The 20,419-nt window shown below is 35.9% G+C and overlaps 1 protein-coding gene across 7 annotated transcripts in view; it reads right to left on the bottom strand.

Moving 5' to 3' along the window:
• Window positions 1-755: 755 nt before the first annotated feature.
• LOC121726864 (fasciclin-1) overlaps window positions 756-20,419 on the bottom strand; it is an 83,268-nt gene continuing 63,604 nt past the window's right edge. For 4 of the 7 annotated variants that reach the window (XM_042114478.1, XM_042114479.1, XM_042114482.1 and 1 more), the window contains 6 exons: window positions 15,947-16,037; window positions 14,187-14,204; window positions 12,844-13,064; window positions 8,206-8,368; window positions 4,631-4,778; window positions 756-1,316 (listed from right to left, as the gene is read on the bottom strand). In XM_042114478.1, coding sequence (XP_041970412.1) covers window positions 1,120-1,316; window positions 4,631-4,778; window positions 8,206-8,368; window positions 12,844-13,064; window positions 14,187-14,204; window positions 15,947-16,037 — 838 coding nt within the window. In that variant the 3' untranslated portion in view covers window positions 756-1,119. The remainder of the gene's footprint in view (window positions 1,317-4,630; window positions 4,779-8,205; window positions 8,369-12,843; window positions 13,065-14,186; window positions 14,205-15,946; window positions 16,038-20,419) is intronic. The other 3 variants (XM_042114481.1, XM_042114484.1, XM_042114485.1) reach the window with 1 other exon arrangement.

The raw sequence follows: 20,419 nt of genomic DNA, 5'->3' as shown, positions 1-20,419 counted from the left end.
CTGGACACTGCTACGTAAAAACCTACAGTTACCAAACATTCTTTGGTAGAGACATTGGGTAGAGCGCTAACATCGAGTCTTCATTACGAATATCTGTTAAACCTTTGCAGTAATTAATTGACAATTTATACAAAACACTCCTACAAAAGACCTCGGTTCTATACATACAAAATTCCAAGCGTTACTCCTACTCGTAGAAGGTAGAGTCTGATTAGTTTATTTATATACGATCAGAAACATTCTGGCAGTGGTTACAAATTGCCAATACAATATTCAAAATCTAAAATGCGATACAAAATTGTATAATCGATGTCTTACTGGTAACTATTTCAATACACTTTTTAATATTACACAAAACATACTGTATTTGATATAAGTCTGGCTCGTTACAAATTTAACAACGATTTGGCTTAAGTTTATAGTCTGTTCCAGATTAGTCACGTTGATGTTCAAACATCTTCATCTAGGTAACTGAAGACCATTATCATCTAGTGAAGGTTTGGCAGAAACAACTAACATATCTTGTTATAATTTTCACTTTAGGACTTTTAGTGCGATGTTTTTCAAATACGATTGTTCCTGCTAAGCCCGTATAAACTAGATAATAATGGCCTCACTTACATCTCTACTCATCTCTCATACTCGGGAAGGCCGATCGTATTCGGTCGGACTGAAGTCAGGGCTTGTACCACGAAACCGTTTTGGGACTCAAACAATCGAACGAGAATGCCGCATCCCACTCTAACAACCATTCTCGTACGATTATTTGAGTCTCAAAACACGGTTTCGTAGTAGGCCTACAGAACGCAGGCGGCAGGACAACCTGACTCGTGCACACACACGGGACTTCATCATATCGCATCCACCTGCACCAGAGCCCCTAGCCAAGACGTTCCCTTTATCGCTTCTTTATAGAATCGTCGATCAAAATGTATGGAATTGACATTACACGAATCGAATTACAATTATACTTCTTATGTCAATTCCATACATTTTGATTGGCGATTCTATAAAGAAGAGATAAAGGGAACGTCTTATCTAAAGGGCAAGATCGACCGGATTGAATTGGCCAATAAATGAGATTCTTATGCTAGAACAGACTATAGATATATTGCCGACTTACTCTAGAATCCTCGCGAAGGCGAAGGACAGCAGTAGCGTCAGCAGGGCCAGGCGGGTGTTGTCGGCGGCGCCGGTGGCTCGGATGTCGCTCTCGAGGACGAAGGGCTCGTCGATGACGTGGATGATGCCGTTGGTGCACTCCACGTCCGGCCGGAACACGTGGATCCAGTGGCCGTTCCATTCCACGTAGTAATCTGAGGGAGCAATTGCGTCAGTGGACAGAGAAAGGACAATTCTTTGATTAAAAATAAATGATAGTTTTTAAAAAACTAAAAATTATAAAATTTCAACAAATTATAGCATTGTCATTGGCTCTTAATACGTATGCAAAGTTTTGAATTAATTAGACTACTGGATATAGATAAAATCGCGCTCAAAGATTCCGTTACACACATACAACCCAAGCTAATAAAAGCATGTTAAAATACGCAATCGACCTGATAGAAGTAGGTAAGCACTCGTTTTTAAGAGCTCTTGGGCTGAGCTAACAGGTTTTCTTGTGAAACTAGCTATAGCTAAAAATATTAAGGAAAATAGCAAAGGAAGATGGTATAATGATTCTCAGTTTGTTCATTGGAATTTTAATGCTGTCGCAAAATATACTTATCAAATGAAACTTTCGTTAGCTTTATAATAATCCCTCAATTTGACAAATATTTTTATTTACGAAACATTAACCAAAATGGTACCAGTAGTTAAATAATGAAATCATTAATGAACATAAATAGATTCATCAAGCGGTGAGCTGATGTCGTTTATAATAAAATGAATTGATGTGAATAATTTATGTTTCAGGAGCAGCAATTTGTTTAATTATGAAGTTTCACTCAACTGTAGGTATATTTTACGTGATCAATGAGTGACAAGTTGTTATGATTAAACTTTACCCTTACAAAACATGTAATCTGATGGTCAATTTTGCTATTTGATTCTTACGATACTAATATTCTCTTATAACACCAAATTGGTATTTTTTTAGTGTTATTAAAACGCAAAGCAATAAAAAATCAGTTCATGATATCAATATGATTCCTTTATTATTATCACTTTGTAAATTGAAAGTTTTATCTCAAAGAAAATTGGAGGCTGTTTTTGTAAATCACTTTATAGCACTTTGTTCCTCCCTAAGGTAAAGTCTACATACAAAAAGCATTCAGTGGTTACAGGTTTGTGGCGTTAAGTGAATGCGAGGTTCTAAATCCTATCGACCGAAAACCAAAGGGTTCGTAATAGCTCCTTTATTTAAAGAGATTTATTGACAAGTCCCCATAAAGAAGCTTTGTCTGTCGGTCGTAAGTAATTGTAAGCTTTGCGTAAGGACGAATAACAATGTTTTATGTAAAACTAGATGACGCCCGCAACTCCGTTCCTTCGTTTCCCAGGATCAAAAGTGTCCTGTCCTTTCCCGGGACTCAAAGTATCTGCATGCCAAATTTCAGCAAAATCGGTTCAGCGATTTGAGCGTGAAGAGGTCACAGACAGACAGACACACTTTTGAATTTATAATAGACTAGATGTCCCGCGCGGCTTCGCCCGCGTAAATTAGGAATTTTACGGAAACCGTACATTTTCCCATAAAAAATAGGTCTTATTTACTCTATATCTGTGCCAAATATTGCCATAAAAATTGCCCCAGTAGTTCGTGGCATAAAATTGCTCCATTAGTTCGTAATTTCTAATATTTCCCCCGTTTTTCCCACATTTTTCTGAGTTTCTTCGGTCGTATTAGTCTTAGCGTGATAATATATAGCATATAGTCTTACTCGATAAATTAGCTTTCTAACACAGAAATAGTTTTTAAATCGGACCAGTAGTTCCTGAGATTAGCGCGTTCAAGCAAACATACTCTTCAGGTTTATAATATTAAGTATAGATTTTTTTCAATTATCGCTTGACAAACTCGAGTCTCGATCTAAAAGACTATGAAAAGTACCAATAACAGGGTCATTATAGGCTCATAAGTCATAACCATGGGACGATGTATGGTATAATATGGTAGTGATGATGATGATGATGATGAATGTAATTTGCATAGTAGCATATGCTTTCCGTTCTTAAAACAACGCCGAAACTCCCAAACTTGTATCTATAAAGGATCAGGAGTTCTCTCAGCACCTTCCGAACCACGGTATACCAGGTGTACCTCGGTGCAAAATCTTACTTGTTGGTAGCATATGCTTAGAATACTTCTCACGAAACCGAGGTCACCACATGTTTCCATATAAATTTTGAGGAGTTCCCTCGATTACTTATGCATCCTTCATCAGAGCACCACCTTTGTGAATATAATACCAAATTGGGATGATACCCTATATACCAAAAGAAAAATTTTGAAAATCGGTTAACAAACGGCGGAGTAATCGTTGAACATAAGAAAACGAACATAACACCTCCCCCATTTTGAAAGTCGGTTAAAATTGTAGCCTATGTGTTATTCTGATGTATAAGCTATATTATTGTAAAGTTTCATTAAAATCCGTTCAGTAGTTTTTGCGTGAAAGAGTAACAAACATCCATACATCCACACATCCATACATCCAAACAAACTTTCGCCTTTATAATATTAGTAGGAGTAGGATTTTTAAAGTAATGATTTTGTTATTATTTAAAGATGTTGTATTTGCTTTTTATACTTTTGCAGCTGTTAACTTCGTTAGCCTACATTAGAGAAACTATAATATTTATTGCAAATTTTTACGAGCATTTAGTACTTAATACGTGGCTATAACCCGTTTTGTACAAGTACAGCAGTATCGGATCATTATCACGATCTAGTTTGAAGCATCAGGTTATCTTAATAGAAATAACATTTTAATTTGAATGAACCTCCTATCTTATCTACTTGATCATCTAGCTTGTATATCTAGCTATACATAGAATCCACATTTAATTAAAGTAATTTTCCCGTTCCTTAAGAGGATTCACCAGGGGCGAGAGAAATTGAAAATAGGTATTTGAAAATGTATTGCTGTCTCACCATTCTCAAGTCTCCCACCGCAGAGCGGTAAGCGGCGCAGATAAAAGAACAGAAAATCTTCGATTCGTTGTCGGCTGATTCCTTCTCCAAAACTGAACCGATTTAAGTATTTTTTTCATTAAGAATTAAAGCAAGGCTTGAGCTGTGTTCCTATGTTTTCCTTTTTTTGTATATTTTAGCCAGTTTTGTTTTCTGGGTGTTTGAACACAGAGGAAAATCTGGCCATTTTTTTTGGTTTTTGGACGTTCTTATCTTTTTAATAATAAAATTATGAAAAAAAAGAAAACATAGGGACATGCTAATAGTGGCCATAGATATTCAGGAAAAAAATCATAACTCTACCGGCATTATCCAGGGAGGAAACAGGGGACAACGTTTGTATGGAAAAACGGCGGTGTGGACTCCTCTTTTAAGCCTCCATTATAAGTTACCCACTTCATCCAATCATGTCTTCAATTAAGTACCTGTCTCCCAGTTCACCCGACTCCGCTGGAAAAAAGAGTTATAAATTATAATAATTCATTTACTTACTCTTATCAGACTCCTTGACTCGCAGTCGGAGTGGATCTCGCGAGGTGGGCAGCACGAAGGGGTGCGTCTCGTTCGCCAGCAGTTTGAGGTCGGAGACGGTGTACGCGCGACCGGCACGGATCACGTGACGCTCTAGGATCTGCTTCGTCTGAAACAATGGAGATGGAGAGTGATTAGTTTCTTACTTGGCACCATGTTCCATCAAGAAATTGATTCACAGGCACTTGACAGACCAGTCATTTGGTCGGATTATTTTCAATGCTATATTCGAGATCTGTCAGCTGTGTTTGACTTAATGCGACCAAATTACTTATACAGAGTTATACTGATGTACTCGGCGAAACATGGCGGTAGCGGTCATTGACTCCCTGTCAAAAACTTGTCATTTCCTATACAAAGCTATTGACAACATCATACAAAGATATTGACAACATCTGACACTTCATTGTCAATCGCGGTTTATATAGAAAATGACAAGGTTTTTAACAGGGAGTCAATGACCGCTACCGCCATGTTTCGCCGAGTATAGTATAGGTCTGCCATCTGCCTATGAATCAACTTCTCAACAACAGAGTTAGTACGTTATTTGGTCTCGTCAAACCTAGTCGAGAGATACCCGATTAACATTGAATCATAATATAACCCGACCAAATGCCATAGGACCGTCATCTGTATTTGAATCAATTTGTTCGATGGTATTAGCCTGGATATTATATTGGATGACATGCTATATACTATTGCTCTTAGAGGTATATAATATTATTAGAAAGTGTGTATAATTAAGAATTTTGTAATGTGTATATTATCGAACTAGCTAGGTTCGATAGCGAAGCCAGTGACTAAAAGTAAAAGATTTGACATTACGCATCGCAAGCGCCATGACATTTAGCGATGAGTTATGTCAAATCTCATACATTTTTGACATCTTACTTCGCTGACAAAACTAGCGAGTACAATAATGACTAAGCAGTGAACACTTTGATCTTAACAATAGCTCGTTTAGGTGAAATAGTGAGACGACTTGACAACATGACAACTCGTTAAAAGTGGAACAAATGGCGACAACGTTAGGGTGCGTCCAGATGAGCGTGACGTGATTGTGACCGGAGTAACAGGATGGATCACTAGGGAATTGTATGTTGTGTCACATTATGTTCTTGCACTTCTACAGTTCTTACAGACGATTCTAATAATTCTTAGTCAAGTCTGGACGCACCTTTATATAATAAACAAAATATAAGTAAAGCTGATCGCTTTGTCAGCACCGTACGCGCCGTACGCGTCGAACGCGCCGCATGGCGCATAGTACACGAAATGCGGCGAGTACGGTGCGGACGAATGTGCGAGGTTTCACATCATTTCATAACGACCATGAACCATGTAAGGCCACGTTCCTTTGAAGGCCAACTATTAAAAAATCATAGTTATCGTCATGGTAAGACATATTATTATTTCTGCTACACACTTAGATCCATCAAACTTAAGGCCACAAACGCGGCATATTGAACCTTTTGGCTTTGGAGGGAACGGGCCGATAAGAAGGTGATTTTGGAAAAAAGTTTTTTTGATTGCATTATAAAACGCGTTGGCAATTAGTTATAAGGTGTCAATGTGATAGGCATTACTACTATTTTTAAAGAATTTCCATTAATATATTCTTAGTTATAAGATGATGTTCAAGCAATGTTCGTTAAAGTTTTTTTTAGATAATATAAAATATATATTGAGCATTTCACGTGTTGCTTAATTGATAGAGATTATAATATCGTTTTAGTAAAATCAGATAAATAAATACTTGTATGTCTTGTACTGTAAGTATATAATATGAATGTCAGATAAATAAATAAATACTAATATTGGCCTTGTTTGGAGCTATGTTCCTTGCAAGGCCATTTGGAAGAACTTAACAAAATTTTTGTTTATTAAATGGCTATTCAAGCTAGGTTAAAAAGTGATTTATAATACGATACCTGATAAAACAGAGCATTACTTGATAATCTGTTTCTTTAATTTATTTAGTTAGTTAACGAATAAAAAGTATTTTCCCGTTAGAGTGGCCTTACATGGTTCAGGGTCCTTGCTACAATTTACAACGAATTCTAAAATGCGGCGAGTTTGGCGCGTGCTGATAAATGTGAGATCACCGTAAAAGAGCGTTTACTGCATAATTGTGTGTATCTCTCATCCCTAGTTCTCACTTGTCTAGTTTACGTCGCAGGGACGGAGAAATAACTTTTATTTTCCTTGTCTCTACATCAGACACAAACATTTGTATGCAAACTGCGCAGCTCAGCGAAGAAATTTATGATGACAGGCAAACTAATATTGAATAATATTGTGTAAGCTATGAATAGCAACTCAAATATGTACCTGTTGGCTGTTGATAAAGATACAGAAGCACAATTATTTGTAAAACATTTTGATAATAGACTTTTTGTTTTCACCTGTAATATACAAATAATAAAATCCGTAGAAGACATTAAACAGATTAAGCTTAGTATAAACTAAGGATAGGGATGAGTCACTAATCAATTCTAGTTGAAATCGCAATCCAGCTATTATTACAGACTATCACCCGCTGGGTTTACCTAGCCTCATAAAATCTGGCTTACGGCGGTTACTTTAATGCCTTTGAAGCATTAACTTAACGACGCGAATAGTCTGGCTGTAATCACAATGTCAAACTTAAACTGATGAACACGCGAATATACAGGGTGTACAAAAAGTGATAATACTTTAGAGTATGTACGAGTACTCATATAGAGTATTTTGTAAAAAGTAATTTAAAACTTTTGCATAGGGAAATTTTTAACGCTCGGGCGCATATACCATAAAAATTTGCTCTTTCAGCGCTCCTACTTTCTCAGTGAACTCCATATAAGGGACACATACTACGCACCCTAAAATCTAAAATATTCGTTTTGTTACAACCTGTATTCAAAATACCTAGGTCCTAGAGGATAATCGTTGTTTATGTAGAAGCTAGTTCTTAAAACTTTCATGCTCCGTTTTGTTTTCTTGAAACTTTTCTACTGAATCAGGAAATAGCCAACTTAAACGTCTTCGAACTTTCCAAGTTAGAGCTTAATTTTGTACTAAGACTTTGTAGATAAATTATTTGCGTACTAACTACTACCGCAAAGAACTGAGATTTTATAACATACGTAGTATGTCGTGCTAGCCGGCAGAGGTTCCCAAACTACTTTGTTTCGTGGTATACGGTTTTCGGGCACCCGTGGACCCCTGGGGGTCCACCTGGACCACTTTGGGAATCAATGTGCTAGCGTCACATTTTTTATTGCTACGGAAATTACGCGCCTACGGTCACTATAGTTTGCTCCAGCATTTTAAAACATTAGGTAAATAGGCTATAATAATAATAATAATTATTATTATTATATTTCCTAGAATCTTGATAAAATATGTAATGATAAAAGCTGCCCTAGAAGTTGCCTGCAACTTCGTTTCGTTCGTTTTCGCGATCCTATGTCCTTTGCCGGGACTCAAAATGTCTTCATACCATAATCAGACAGTCTCATAATAATTATATGATCTATCTAAAAACAGTCACTCACATAATATCCGAAGTCCTCTTTAAACAGGGCCTTGTAGGCGGAGGGGTGTTTGATCTGGAACTTGAGCCAGGCGTGGTCTCTGGGCACGAAGTACGTGTACCGGTGTTCCATGTCGCTCAGCTGGTGGTTGAACATCTGCCGCTTGCCCATGTTGTATGTGATGCTGGAATAAAGAGGAAAGGTTAGCCGGTACAAAATTCCCGTTCGACTCGCATGAAGGTGTTTAATATTCTATCTGCCACCAGCAGGGCTAGCATAACAACAGTAGACATAGGAAATAATCGACATACTGACAGATTTTATCGACAAAATGGCGGATTTCCATTGTCTAACTGTCACTTTGTCTATTCTTCCGTAGCTACGCCTGCTGGTGCCGCTATGTACCTAGACTTAGGGTCTATCGTGTCAAACTGCTGTCATGTCACATGTGTCACGATATAGCTGTCGCGTGTCACGATATAACTGTCATATGTCACGACAATATGCCTATTTGACACGATAGACCCTAAGGCTACATAGCGTTACCTGGTGGCAAATAGAATATCAAACACCTTCATTTGGAAATGTTTCGCGTTTTTATTGATTTTATTATTGGTTGGACCAAATTACAAATGGTATCTAGTATTGCTAAGAAACCTTATGAACTAGCGGTATTATTGATTGAACATATATTGCAAAAACTTTGTATTTAAAAAATTAAAATCTTATATATAAAATTCTCGTGTCACAATGTTCGTTCCCGTACTCCTCCGAAACGGCTTGACCGATTCTCATGAAATTTTGTGAGCATATTGAGTAGGTTTGAGAATCGGCCAACATCTATTTTTCATACCCCTAAGGGCTGTTCACCCTTATAATTTTTTTTTTAAAATTTTTGGACGAAATTTTTTGTTTTTATTTTTTTATAATGTGGCATCAAAAAATACATACAACCCTAAATCTTTACTTTTTTATCACCAACCCCTATTTTTTTATAGCCATTTTAGTAATTTAATCATTGTTCATCCCCGGTTTATATGGCAAAACAACGTTTGCTGGGTCAGCTAGTAACTCTATATATTATACTGAGAATTGTGTGTATTGAACAAGGATAAGTTATTCTCCGAAACCGTAAATCTTAAGTTATAGCATATTGTATTTTAATAGGTAATGTATATTGTAAAACTATAATATTATTTTACAAGTTTATGGTAAGCTGTAAAGGTCGAATGAAAAACTGATGTAGTTTATAGAAAATGCTGTGTCCTCGAATATTTATATCGCTCTTGATTAGATAAGATCAAAAGGGAAAATGGGATCGGCTCCTAGCAATACTTGTAAGTATATTTTCTTTTTATACTACAGAAAATGTACTTTCTTATCTCTCTTGTTTCGCTGATCAATTTAATTTTTTTACTGACCGAAACGCGACAAAAGAAACTTATCTTTTTAAGTCAAGGTGCCTTTTAGGTTTAATTCAGACAGCAACGCGACGCGTAGATGCATTACAAATTTTTAGAAATGCATCTACGCGTCGCGTTGAGGTCTAAATTTACCCTTAAGGGGGCGACTAACCCAAAATTGACGATTTTATAATTCATTTTTAACCCCCGACAAAAAAGAGGGGTGTTATAAGTTTGACGTGTCTGTCTGTCGGTCTGTCTGTCTGTCTGTCTGTCTGTCTGTCTGTCTGTCTGTCTGTGGCATCGTAGCATCCAAACGGGTGGACCGATTTTGATCTAGTTTTTTTTATTTGAAAGCTGACTTAATTGAGAGTGTTCTTAACTGTAGTTCATCATCATCAGCCTGCTCCGTGCTGAAAAATCGCGGTTCATCTGGTTCGTGAAGGGTCGATTAGCAACTTGCAGTCGTTTGGTGGGATTTATTGCATTCTAGTTCATAAATGTCACGCATTTATGAATATTTACACATTAATGGAAAGTTGACCTGGTGCTGCAGCATCACCTGGTAATCAATAGGATACCCAGCTCCTCACCAACTAAGAGCAATGGTTTCGTGTTTGGGCTCATTTTAATTGCGACAACTAGTAAGACGTAGATAATCAATAATTTTTTTCATGCTGCTGCTGCAGCATCACCTGGCTTCTATAGGAGCTGAGCTCCATATGAACCCAAAGTGGAGGTTTCATGTTTGGACTCATCCAAAAGGACATTCCTAGATGGTATTCATTGGGATGTAATATTATGATCCTGTTCTATCAACAAAACAGAATTATTCTGCACTATAACCAACACAAGTTTAAAAAGCATGAAATAAAATTAAATTAAGAAATTAAAAAAAAACCCCCGCCAAACAACTTTAAAAAGTAATGAAATAATATATTTTACTGACTTTAAGTTTAAATAATTCCTAAGTGTAAAGTGATATTTTAGTCCATAATTATTGTTGTCACGATGTGTCGGGGGATCGCTAATGTAGATTGTTTAAGGGTCAGTTCACAACGAACCAAATCGAGTCAATCAGTGACATGGCGATACAAAATGCAAAAGACATTGTTGGCGGTCCCCCGACACACCGTGACAACAATAATTATGGACTAAAATATCACTTTACACTTAGGAATTATTTAAACTTAAAGTCAGTAAAATATATTATTATACATTAAAATAAGCCCCGAATTGTTTAATTTTTTAAACACAGATCATACAACATTATTTTTCCGAGGATCCAACATAGCGGAAACACGATATCTTAAAATTTTCTCGATAGAAAAAAATCACAAAGATGCGTCTTTCACGAATTTTTCATATATTGCCATAACCGTACATTACACTAAGTTAATATTTTAACACATTGTATAAAATTCTATCATTGAGAAACTAACCTAGCGGATTTTTTAAATGTTGTATATTTATCGAGTTATATTAAGAAAAAACTAACTTGGCGATGATTACGCGTCGTCCTTTTTCACCTGGCATATGAAAGACGGGCGTGAGTGTGAAGAGAGAAGAACGATGTTTGATTTTTTTGGGTTAGTCGCCCTCCGGCCGCAATTCCATTGGGCCGAAATTAGTTGATCAAGCAGGAACCGTAAATTTTTTCGCAACAAGAATAATTAATATTATCCATTGTACTCTACCGTCTCTAAAAGAATATTTTCATAGCAAATGTCATCAAAATCGTTTAAGAGTGAGGAGGCAATAGCCAGAGAGACAAATAGACAGACACAGTTTCGCGGCAATAAGGATTAAGGAATAATTCTTTCGTTATCTTTTAAAAGAATCGTTTCTCTATTGTTAGTATTCTCTATTCATCTGTACAGCGTGTACTTGAACTAATCGTGTCGGAAGCAAGAGCGGAGCATGTCATGTGTCATTGTGAAGGAAGCTTTTAGTCGTAGGGCTCGGGAAAGTTCGCGAAAGGGCGCAAAGGGCTTATTCTTCCAGAACACGAGCTTATTAATGTAAGACGTGGGGTGCACATTACATTAATTTATATTTCCTTTGATCTGACTTTGAGCGAATTGTATTTTTGGTTCATTGAGGTTAATTGTGTATGAGATATAATGAAGATACACGGGTAACAGAAGATGTTAAACATTTCAATGTTGTAACAAAAATAACCCCATTTATGATAACAGTAAGGAGTGTTATGATAACACTCCTTACTGTTATCATTAGTAATTAATGCCTCCCACACTGGCTTTGGAGACAATGTCAGATTTCTAGACCAGGCAAGCTATGAAGGAGTTATATTCTATGATTAGTGCCACTTGGGCACTATGCACAGTAAACAACGCCTGCGTGGTCCAGTGGTTTAGAGAGTGCCTCTTGACTCGAAGGTCGTGGGTTCGATTCCCGCGTTAGAAACAAGTTATCCCCGAGTTTGGTTAGAACAATGCAGGCTAATTATGTCACAAGTAAGATGATCCATGCGTCGGATGGGCATGTAAAAGTCGATTTAGCGCCTGATTTCTTACCAGTCGTCTCCTCTGTAGAAACAACTCCTCTGCACAAAAAAGTACAACATCCTAATATAATCTAGACCAAGTTTTTACTGCTTATAATAACCTAGCCTTAGACTGACCAGTAAGTTGTCAATCAATATATCCTAAGCGCCGTGGATTTACCCAGAGCAATTCACCTTCGACATGGTCCATCAAATCAACAGTACTTACCCTACTCAGCTCTGATGGACGTCGCGCCAGAATCGCCGTGACGGATTACTAGATGGGTCTAAAAAACGCGCTTGCAAAGTTCACATCAAAGTGGACAAAGTTTGATGTGGGTTGGGTTCTTTTAAAATTTGTCATTAGTATCAACTTGTTTTATTAATTTAAGCTTTTTATATTTGTAAAAAAAAGTTGCTGTAGAAATTCAAACTTTGTTTTGACGACAAATCGAGAGTGTTTCTAAGAAACGGGACCGTCCACCAGCTACCGACAGTGGTTTTAAGAAATCATCGTATGCATTTGACTCTTTAGTCAAAAAAAGCCAAATAGAAACGATGATTTCGAATTTGAAGCTAGAAAAACATCGATGGGATTTAACATTTATGATCGGATTTAGCTTGCGACGTTATTATGTCCCATGCATTTATGATTTATTACCTCCTCGTCCAAATTATCGGATGCAATTAGAATAAGTTGAGTAAGTCTGAGTCTCCCAAAAAATTCGAATTAAGAAGCGTTTAACTCACTTCAGCATGGGGTCCGTTTTGAGCTTCTCGAAGACGGTCGTGTAGGGGACGCCGAGGACCCTGTCGATGATGTGGACGAAGCCGTTAGTGGCGGCGATGTTGGTCTGCGTGACGGACGCGTTCACCCCCCCGCCCTCGACCGTCAGCGTCAGGTTGTCCTTGTTGTTCACCACGTTGAAGTACAGGTATTTCCTCGCTAGGGCTGTCGGCGCTTGGTATATCTAAAACATACAATTTGTGATAGCAATAACAGTATTATGTTGCATATTATACAGTAATACCATCTATTAGTGCTCGACAATCTACATTTTGTTAAAATGAATGGCGAACTTATATAATTTGATCTGGTTATGTCCAAAGGTAAATCGTGATTTGAATTTGACATAACGTGATCAAATTACGTAAGTCCACCATATCAATCAATTTCTTAGTACTATCAGAGTACTAAAATGAGGAATGCCGAAAACCACCGCAATGGTTTACTATAAATATCCTACTATTTACAATTTCGGGGTGCTTTACATTCTAGGATGCCGTGGCTCAAAGCTACTTTTTACATTGCAAGGACTTTAGCAAGTTGTGATCGAGCTGCGAACATGAGGAGCTCAGCGTTAAAAAGCTAGAGCTCCGCGGTAGATCAGAGCCTAATCCCCGTTTTCCTCGCGAGAATGTAGAGCAGGCGTCATAAAGTAATAATTCTTCGCCGAGTTATTGCTTATTACCTCTATACTGTAGTTTGTAACATTTGCCTGCTACAAATTATTATAAGTTACATAATATTAACCCTTATTTGGATACTTAACATTAATTCATTCACTTAATTAAACTACGCTACTTATCTACATCTATGGACTACACAACTAACATTTTGTGATGAATGCTTTGGATGAAATTGGGCAGGTAATGTCCCGCTTTTATGAAAAGCTAATAAAAATGTTGCTATTATATTAATTACTCTCTCTCTAGCCGAATGTTTTTTGATTTAATACTTTTTGTTTCTCTTTGATTTTCTCATAAAATGATGTGCATGATACATTTTTATTTCGGGTCCGTTAATGAATTTCCAATTTGTCATATCAATTTTTGCGGAAATATTATGAATTCCATTTTCATCAAATATATTTTCGTTAGTATTGCTTTGGTTTCATTCGAATTTTCAATATTTTCTAACTAAGAGTCAATAAAGCCGAGTTTTAAAAGGCTCAAAGTAAGCTTTGTGTTATAATTAGTTTAAAAGGATTACAGACATGACTCATGACTCATGATTCACGACTCATAGCTCACGAACAGTACAATGAGGGTGTACACTGAACATAAACATAGTTACAACGAGCATCACGTACGGTGCCGGGGTGCTGTTCCTACGGCAGCAAAAAGTAAATTAAAAACATTATACTTCATTTTACATATGTAACAATTCATTACATTATACTTAAATAGTCATAATATATTTTGCACTCAGACGAGTAAACTTTCTTAAGGCCCTGTATTCCCAGAAACGGACGATTTTCAAGATTTAAAAGTGACAGGAGACATAAAAATATAGCAATTTCAATTCTGAAAAAAAATATGTGTTAGTTAAGGATCTAACACAGTGGAATTTATATTTCATCACACAATATCATGAACTTCACTCGATAGAAAAAAACCCAAAGATACCTCTTCTTTTAACGAAATTGCCATACTATGTCCAAATTATTTGGAATTTTCAGATAATTTTTGTACTGAATTAAAGCCAAAGAATATATCTAAGGCGTTTCGTTTTTTTGACTCAATTTAATTGATGTATAAGATAACGACGATCAAAAAACTATAAAATTGCAAGCGCAAAGTGTGTGACTGAAAGCGTACCAGCCGAACCTTTGCGCCTGCAATTTTACAGTTTTTTGATCGTCGTTTTTCCCATATTCATCAAGCAAATTGGGCATAAATATTATGTTGTACCTAAAGTCAGAAATATAAACAACTAAAATTATTATTTATCGTAAACAAGTCCTGGCCATTTAGCCGAAACTTTTTCGTTTTCGCTTCGTTATAGAATCGCCGATCAAAATGGCATAAGACGAGTCGAACGTTAACGTCACATTAACGAACGCTTATGTCAATTCCATACATTTTCATCGGCGATTCTAAAACGAAGCGAAAACGAAAAGATTTTGGCTCACCCCCCAGAACTACAGCTCTGTTATCTGAACTTTCAACACAAGAAATAACCCTCACAAACAACTTATATTAGATGTATCCTGCAGATCGTACGATCTCAGATGTTTGTTCCTGTTCCAGACTGTAATGACACGAACGTGCAATAATACAAGTGTTCAAATAATATCCGACCGATATGATTTAAGATAACTCTTCCGACGCGTTAGGCTAACATCTCTATATGTGGTATTATTTTTATACGTAAAATATTGCTTAGAAATGTTTAAGAACTTACTAAACTAAAATTTTAAGTGGAGGGTAGTTCGCTTTTTTGCCTCATATCAACTGGACTGATTTTAACACAGATATATTATATTATAGATCATGATAGATACCGCATGTGTATGTAATTCGCTCCCAAACGACGAGCAATGCTCGTCTTTCGAAAATCTGTTCTTTAGTCTGCTATCGGAATCGGACGTCAATCGGAATTTTAAAGTATGTCACAATAATTGGACTAAAGTAATTTTGTTATTTGTTTCTGAAATACTACTGACCATATCTAATCGCAAAATAACTGGTTACACATTAATGATGTGTAAAATATGAGCCACAGCCCACAGCCCACAGTATTGGCAACATAACGACATTAAAAGATTAGTTATCAACGTTTAATGACTGCTGGATTTAATCTGTTCATTGTAACAATAATAAACTATTTAAAAATTGTAATAATATTAATTTTGTTATCTATATTGTTTTTAATTTGGGTCGAAAACTGTTGATTGTAAAATAAACTTTTAGGGCTGTCACACAACCAGTAATTATACTATAATTTATAAATTGTTCTTTTTTATAATTTTAGAAACATTTTGCTAACAAAAACTTGCAAAGTCTAGATTTAGGAATTGTATTCCAAGTTGAAGGATATTTACAATTTAATATCAGAAAGATCACTGACCTGGTTCATATTGTTGTGTATGATGGCGTCCAGGGGCAGCCTCTCCCTCACCAGATGTAGATTGAGGATCTCCATCAGCTTCTGATGATTCCTGAACAATATAACTTTTAATTTATATTGATCTCTAATTGCTTTTTTTATAACTGTTACATGTTAATTTTCATGCTATGTATTACCTATAATACATTGACATTTGACACAGTGTATCTGTTACCGTTAGAATGAAAATACGTTAATGTGTACATTCACTAGGTAAACTGCAGATTATCTGATATCATCCGCTAAAGTGTGAAATTTAAATAAAAAAACCGGCCAAGTGCGTGTTGGGCCACGCGCAATATAGGGTTCCGTAGTACGGCTAGTTTTTGATAATTTTTGTATGGTCAATGAAGGTACATATTTTATAACGTGTTTTACACTACTAACAACATCATCTCAGTTTTGAAAAAAAGAAATTTGAACGATAAGGTCTTTTATACTTCACCGAATTTTTTTTTTAGTTGATCGACTGGACTGGTACACAATAACTTGTGAAGTCTTCTTAGCCGTGATAGTTTTCTTTTTAAATTCAGCATATTTCCTACTCCCGTGAATTTTTTCACATTTCCAGAAGCAACCGTTTAGCAGTTAGCTGGTAATTTTCCGCTTTAAAACTTAATATTTCACAAACGGATCCCTAAATCGAAAAATGATTTATAAATACTCGTAACATTTTAAAAAACCTATCCAACGACACCCTACACGGTGGGGTGGTCCTATATAGTCTCTGAGCAAAACCGCGGACATTCAGACGAACAGACGGACGGACAGATCGAAACTATAAGGGTTCCTTGTTGACTACGGAACCCTAAAAAGCTTATATTTGCACTTTACCTAGTTATATACCTAGTTACACACTATTTACGAATAGTACATCGTTACTTTTGTATGCTTTTGTTTCGCTCCTTTGTTTTCACGACCACGTGACCTAAAGTAAAAATGCCTCGACACAAACAGTTCAAGACAACAGTTCAACAAGTTCAAGATTTATTACAGTTTTTTGTTTACAAAATTAACTTATATTCCTATTTACGATTCCATTCGTCACAAATGGATGACATACGAATTAGAAAATATTCTGTGTCCGTCTACTCTGTAAGTTTGTTGGTGTATCGCGAAACGGCTATATCTCGAAATTGAATTCGGTTTTCACAGTCGTGCGACTGTGAAAACCGGGTCCAATTCAAAATTTGCTTTACGTTTTATCTTGATACGCCGCGTGAAACCTGAGTTTTTAATAAAAGTTGTAGGAGGCCTACCGAGCACGATATGTGAGAGAGAATAATTGAAAAATCATCAAACAGCTTCGAAGTAGGTATACTTAGTTATATAGGACATAGGTGTTTCTACTTTCTATGTTAAGAGGATACACCAGGGGCGAGACAAATTGAAAATAGGTATTTGAAAATGTATTGCTGTCTCACCAATCTCAAGACTCCCACCGCAGAGCGCGATAGAGACAACACGACAAAAGTTCTAATAAAAGAACAGAAAATCTTCGATTCGTTGTCCGCTGATTCCTTCTCCAAAACTTAACCGATTTAAGTACTTTTTCCATTAAGAATTAAAGCAAGGCTTGAGCTGTGTTTTCTGGGTGTTTGAACACAGAGGAAAATCTGGCCGTTTTTTGGGTTTTTGGACGTTCTTAACTTTTTTAATAAAAAAATTATGAAAAAAAAGAAAACATAGGGACATGCTAATAGTGACCATAGATATCCAGGAAAAAAATCATTACTCTACCGGCATTATCCAGGGAGGAAACAGGGGACAACGTTTGTATGGAAAAACGGCGGTGTGGACTCCTCTTAAACACAAAATTAATATTTTTTACTAGATCTGCAGTTTATATTAATATAGTTCTGAGATATACATAATTGAGACAGAAATTTAAGAAATTTTATTCATCTTATTTATAGAACCTTATAAGATTACTAAAATTTCATGTCTAAATCAAAGATGTGACAATCGAAATTAAAAATTTAAAGTTCTCCAAAGTCAAGCGAATGTGCTGAAGATTTTAATTATTATGGACTCTAGCTATGGAATATCTCAAAATAGTTTCATCTATTGTGAGAGGCTATCCAACGAACATGGTAATATGTCTAACTCATCGCATTGTTTCCTGGGGGTTAAAAATAACAAAGCATTTGGCGGCTCGGAAATAAAGAGGGTTGAGTCTTATCACGATTCACTTTATAAAGTGAAAACGCTCTCATACACTATCTCTATGGTCTATACCCTCCGACCTTTACTTCAGATAGTTTCCCTTAAAAGTTATCATTAATATAGTTGTAGTATTATAATAGTTTAACACAAAGCAACAAAAATAGATAATATGATATTTTACGTCTGTCCTTGACATTTAAAGCAATTACCAAAATGATATTTCTCGTAATAGGTAACGTATGGCCTAGCTAGATAGTGATTTAGTTATATTTAGAACAAAATATTATAGATCGAAAATTGCTTATCGTATGGCCTAGCTAGATAGTGATTTAGTTTTAATTAGAACAAAATATTATAGATCGAAAAATTGCTTTAAGTAAATGAAAATTTTTAATAGTAAGGAAATACAGTTCAATCAAAATTTTAAAGACTTAAAACCTCCTGTGGTCAAGACGTAAAAATGGTTTTAAAAAAACTATTCCTCTTTTCGGCTCCTATGTGATATAAAAAATTGAATACTCGAAGAAACTCCTAGAATATTTTCGATTAAATCTCTAATTGCCTCGAGCTGGGCGCAATGGACTGCTTTCCAAATAGAATTCTTTTAGCATTTTAATTGGAAAAATACTCATCGGAAACTACATACATTTTTCAGTGCTTTAAAATAGTCTTTTGGTGAAATAAATATCAAAAATATTTCATTTCATCACTTTTCAATAAACGAAGAATTCAGCTTAAAAATTTACCTGTTGCATTTTTTTCTGTTTTTAACCTTTTAACCTGATTTATAACGAAACGAAAAGTTGCGTTAAAATTTAAAGCGCCAAAAAGCTCTTACCATAAATAAAAATTGTGTAGCAGAATTAACTGAGTACCTATGTACTATCAGAGAAAACTCATAGGTACATGACGGACCTAGATTATTTTGTCGCATTATGTTAACTTCACTGATAAGTGATAACTTAACTCAACCAAATTACGTAGCTCCATCATCTGCCTAGGAATCAGTTACTCTAAAGGTACATTTTGTATAACATTTGTTTGGTAAAAGTATTTTGTTTTTAAAACAAACGCAAGTAGAAAGTAAAGTCCAAAAAGAAGTATTTTAATTTTGGAACGCAATTTGAAATAGATAATCTCTCCTCTCTGTGCTATTGGACTTCTCAAAGCTTTGTGCAACGTTACTTATACGGACGCAATGACAACATAATAAAGAGACGGACAAATTAATTGTATATAATTATATGTATGACGTATGTAGACTTGTATCATGTATATGAATCTATATATTAATACGCGAGCGAAAAACTGGATCCCTTTTGACGAAAAATGCGGAAACGTAGGTGATTGAAATTTTGCACTGATAAAGTTTATATGGTGAAGGAGTGCATTGAGCTAATATTATTTTGAAATTATGCTTTTATCATACATGTTTTTAACAAATAAAACATTACACACACTACAACACACACACACTAGGAGATTTTGATTAACAAACCTATACACACAAATTATGCACGAATTGTACTCTTTTATTTACGGACTATGGTTAAAGTCTGTTGTCAAATTGAAAAATTTCGACCATTGGGCGATCTCTAGTAAAAGTAGTTCTCTGTAAGTATCTAAATATATTGCACACAACTGAAACGCAGAAATAATTTTTCGAGCGGTAATAAGTATACATTTTTGTCCTAAAAGTTATTCTAAGACTTTTCCAGAACTTTTCAACAAAGATTATATATATTATAGACTATAGAGCAGTGGTGCTCAACCTTTTCTTATACGGCCACAAACTTGTTTTGGTCTTGGTGTCGCGGGCCGCATTCAAAACTTTTTAGGGTAAACAAAAGGTTTTTTTTAATAAGCGATTTAGAAGTTATAAAAAAATCACGACTTTCACGATGACTTTTCTCTATTTTGCCGATGGGCGTGAATTTCAAAATGGTTTAACGTCACGCAGGCGTCCGATAAAGGGTCAATTTATAATAGCGCAGAGTCGAAACGAAGCGAATTCCCAAAAACTGAACACAGAAAATTCAACCTTAACTCCAGAGCATAACGCATACATTACTTCAGCGAGGCCAATCAGCGTTGGTTGGGCGCATTCACGCGAATGTGCGCGTCCGCGCGCATTTTCAAATTCTCTGAAGTAATAAAGTGCGTTAACGCTTTGGAGTCAAGGTTGAATTTGTTATGTTCAGTTTTAATAATTCGCTTCGATGCGCTTCGACTCTGCGCTAGTACCTACATATAAGTTGACCCAAAGTC

This window comes from Aricia agestis, chromosome 5, assembly GCF_905147365.1.
Source record: "Aricia agestis chromosome 5, ilAriAges1.1, whole genome shotgun sequence".
Taxonomy (NCBI): Eukaryota; Metazoa; Arthropoda; class Insecta; order Lepidoptera; family Lycaenidae; genus Aricia; species Aricia agestis.
This window is presented reverse-complemented; position numbering and strand designations above follow the sequence as displayed.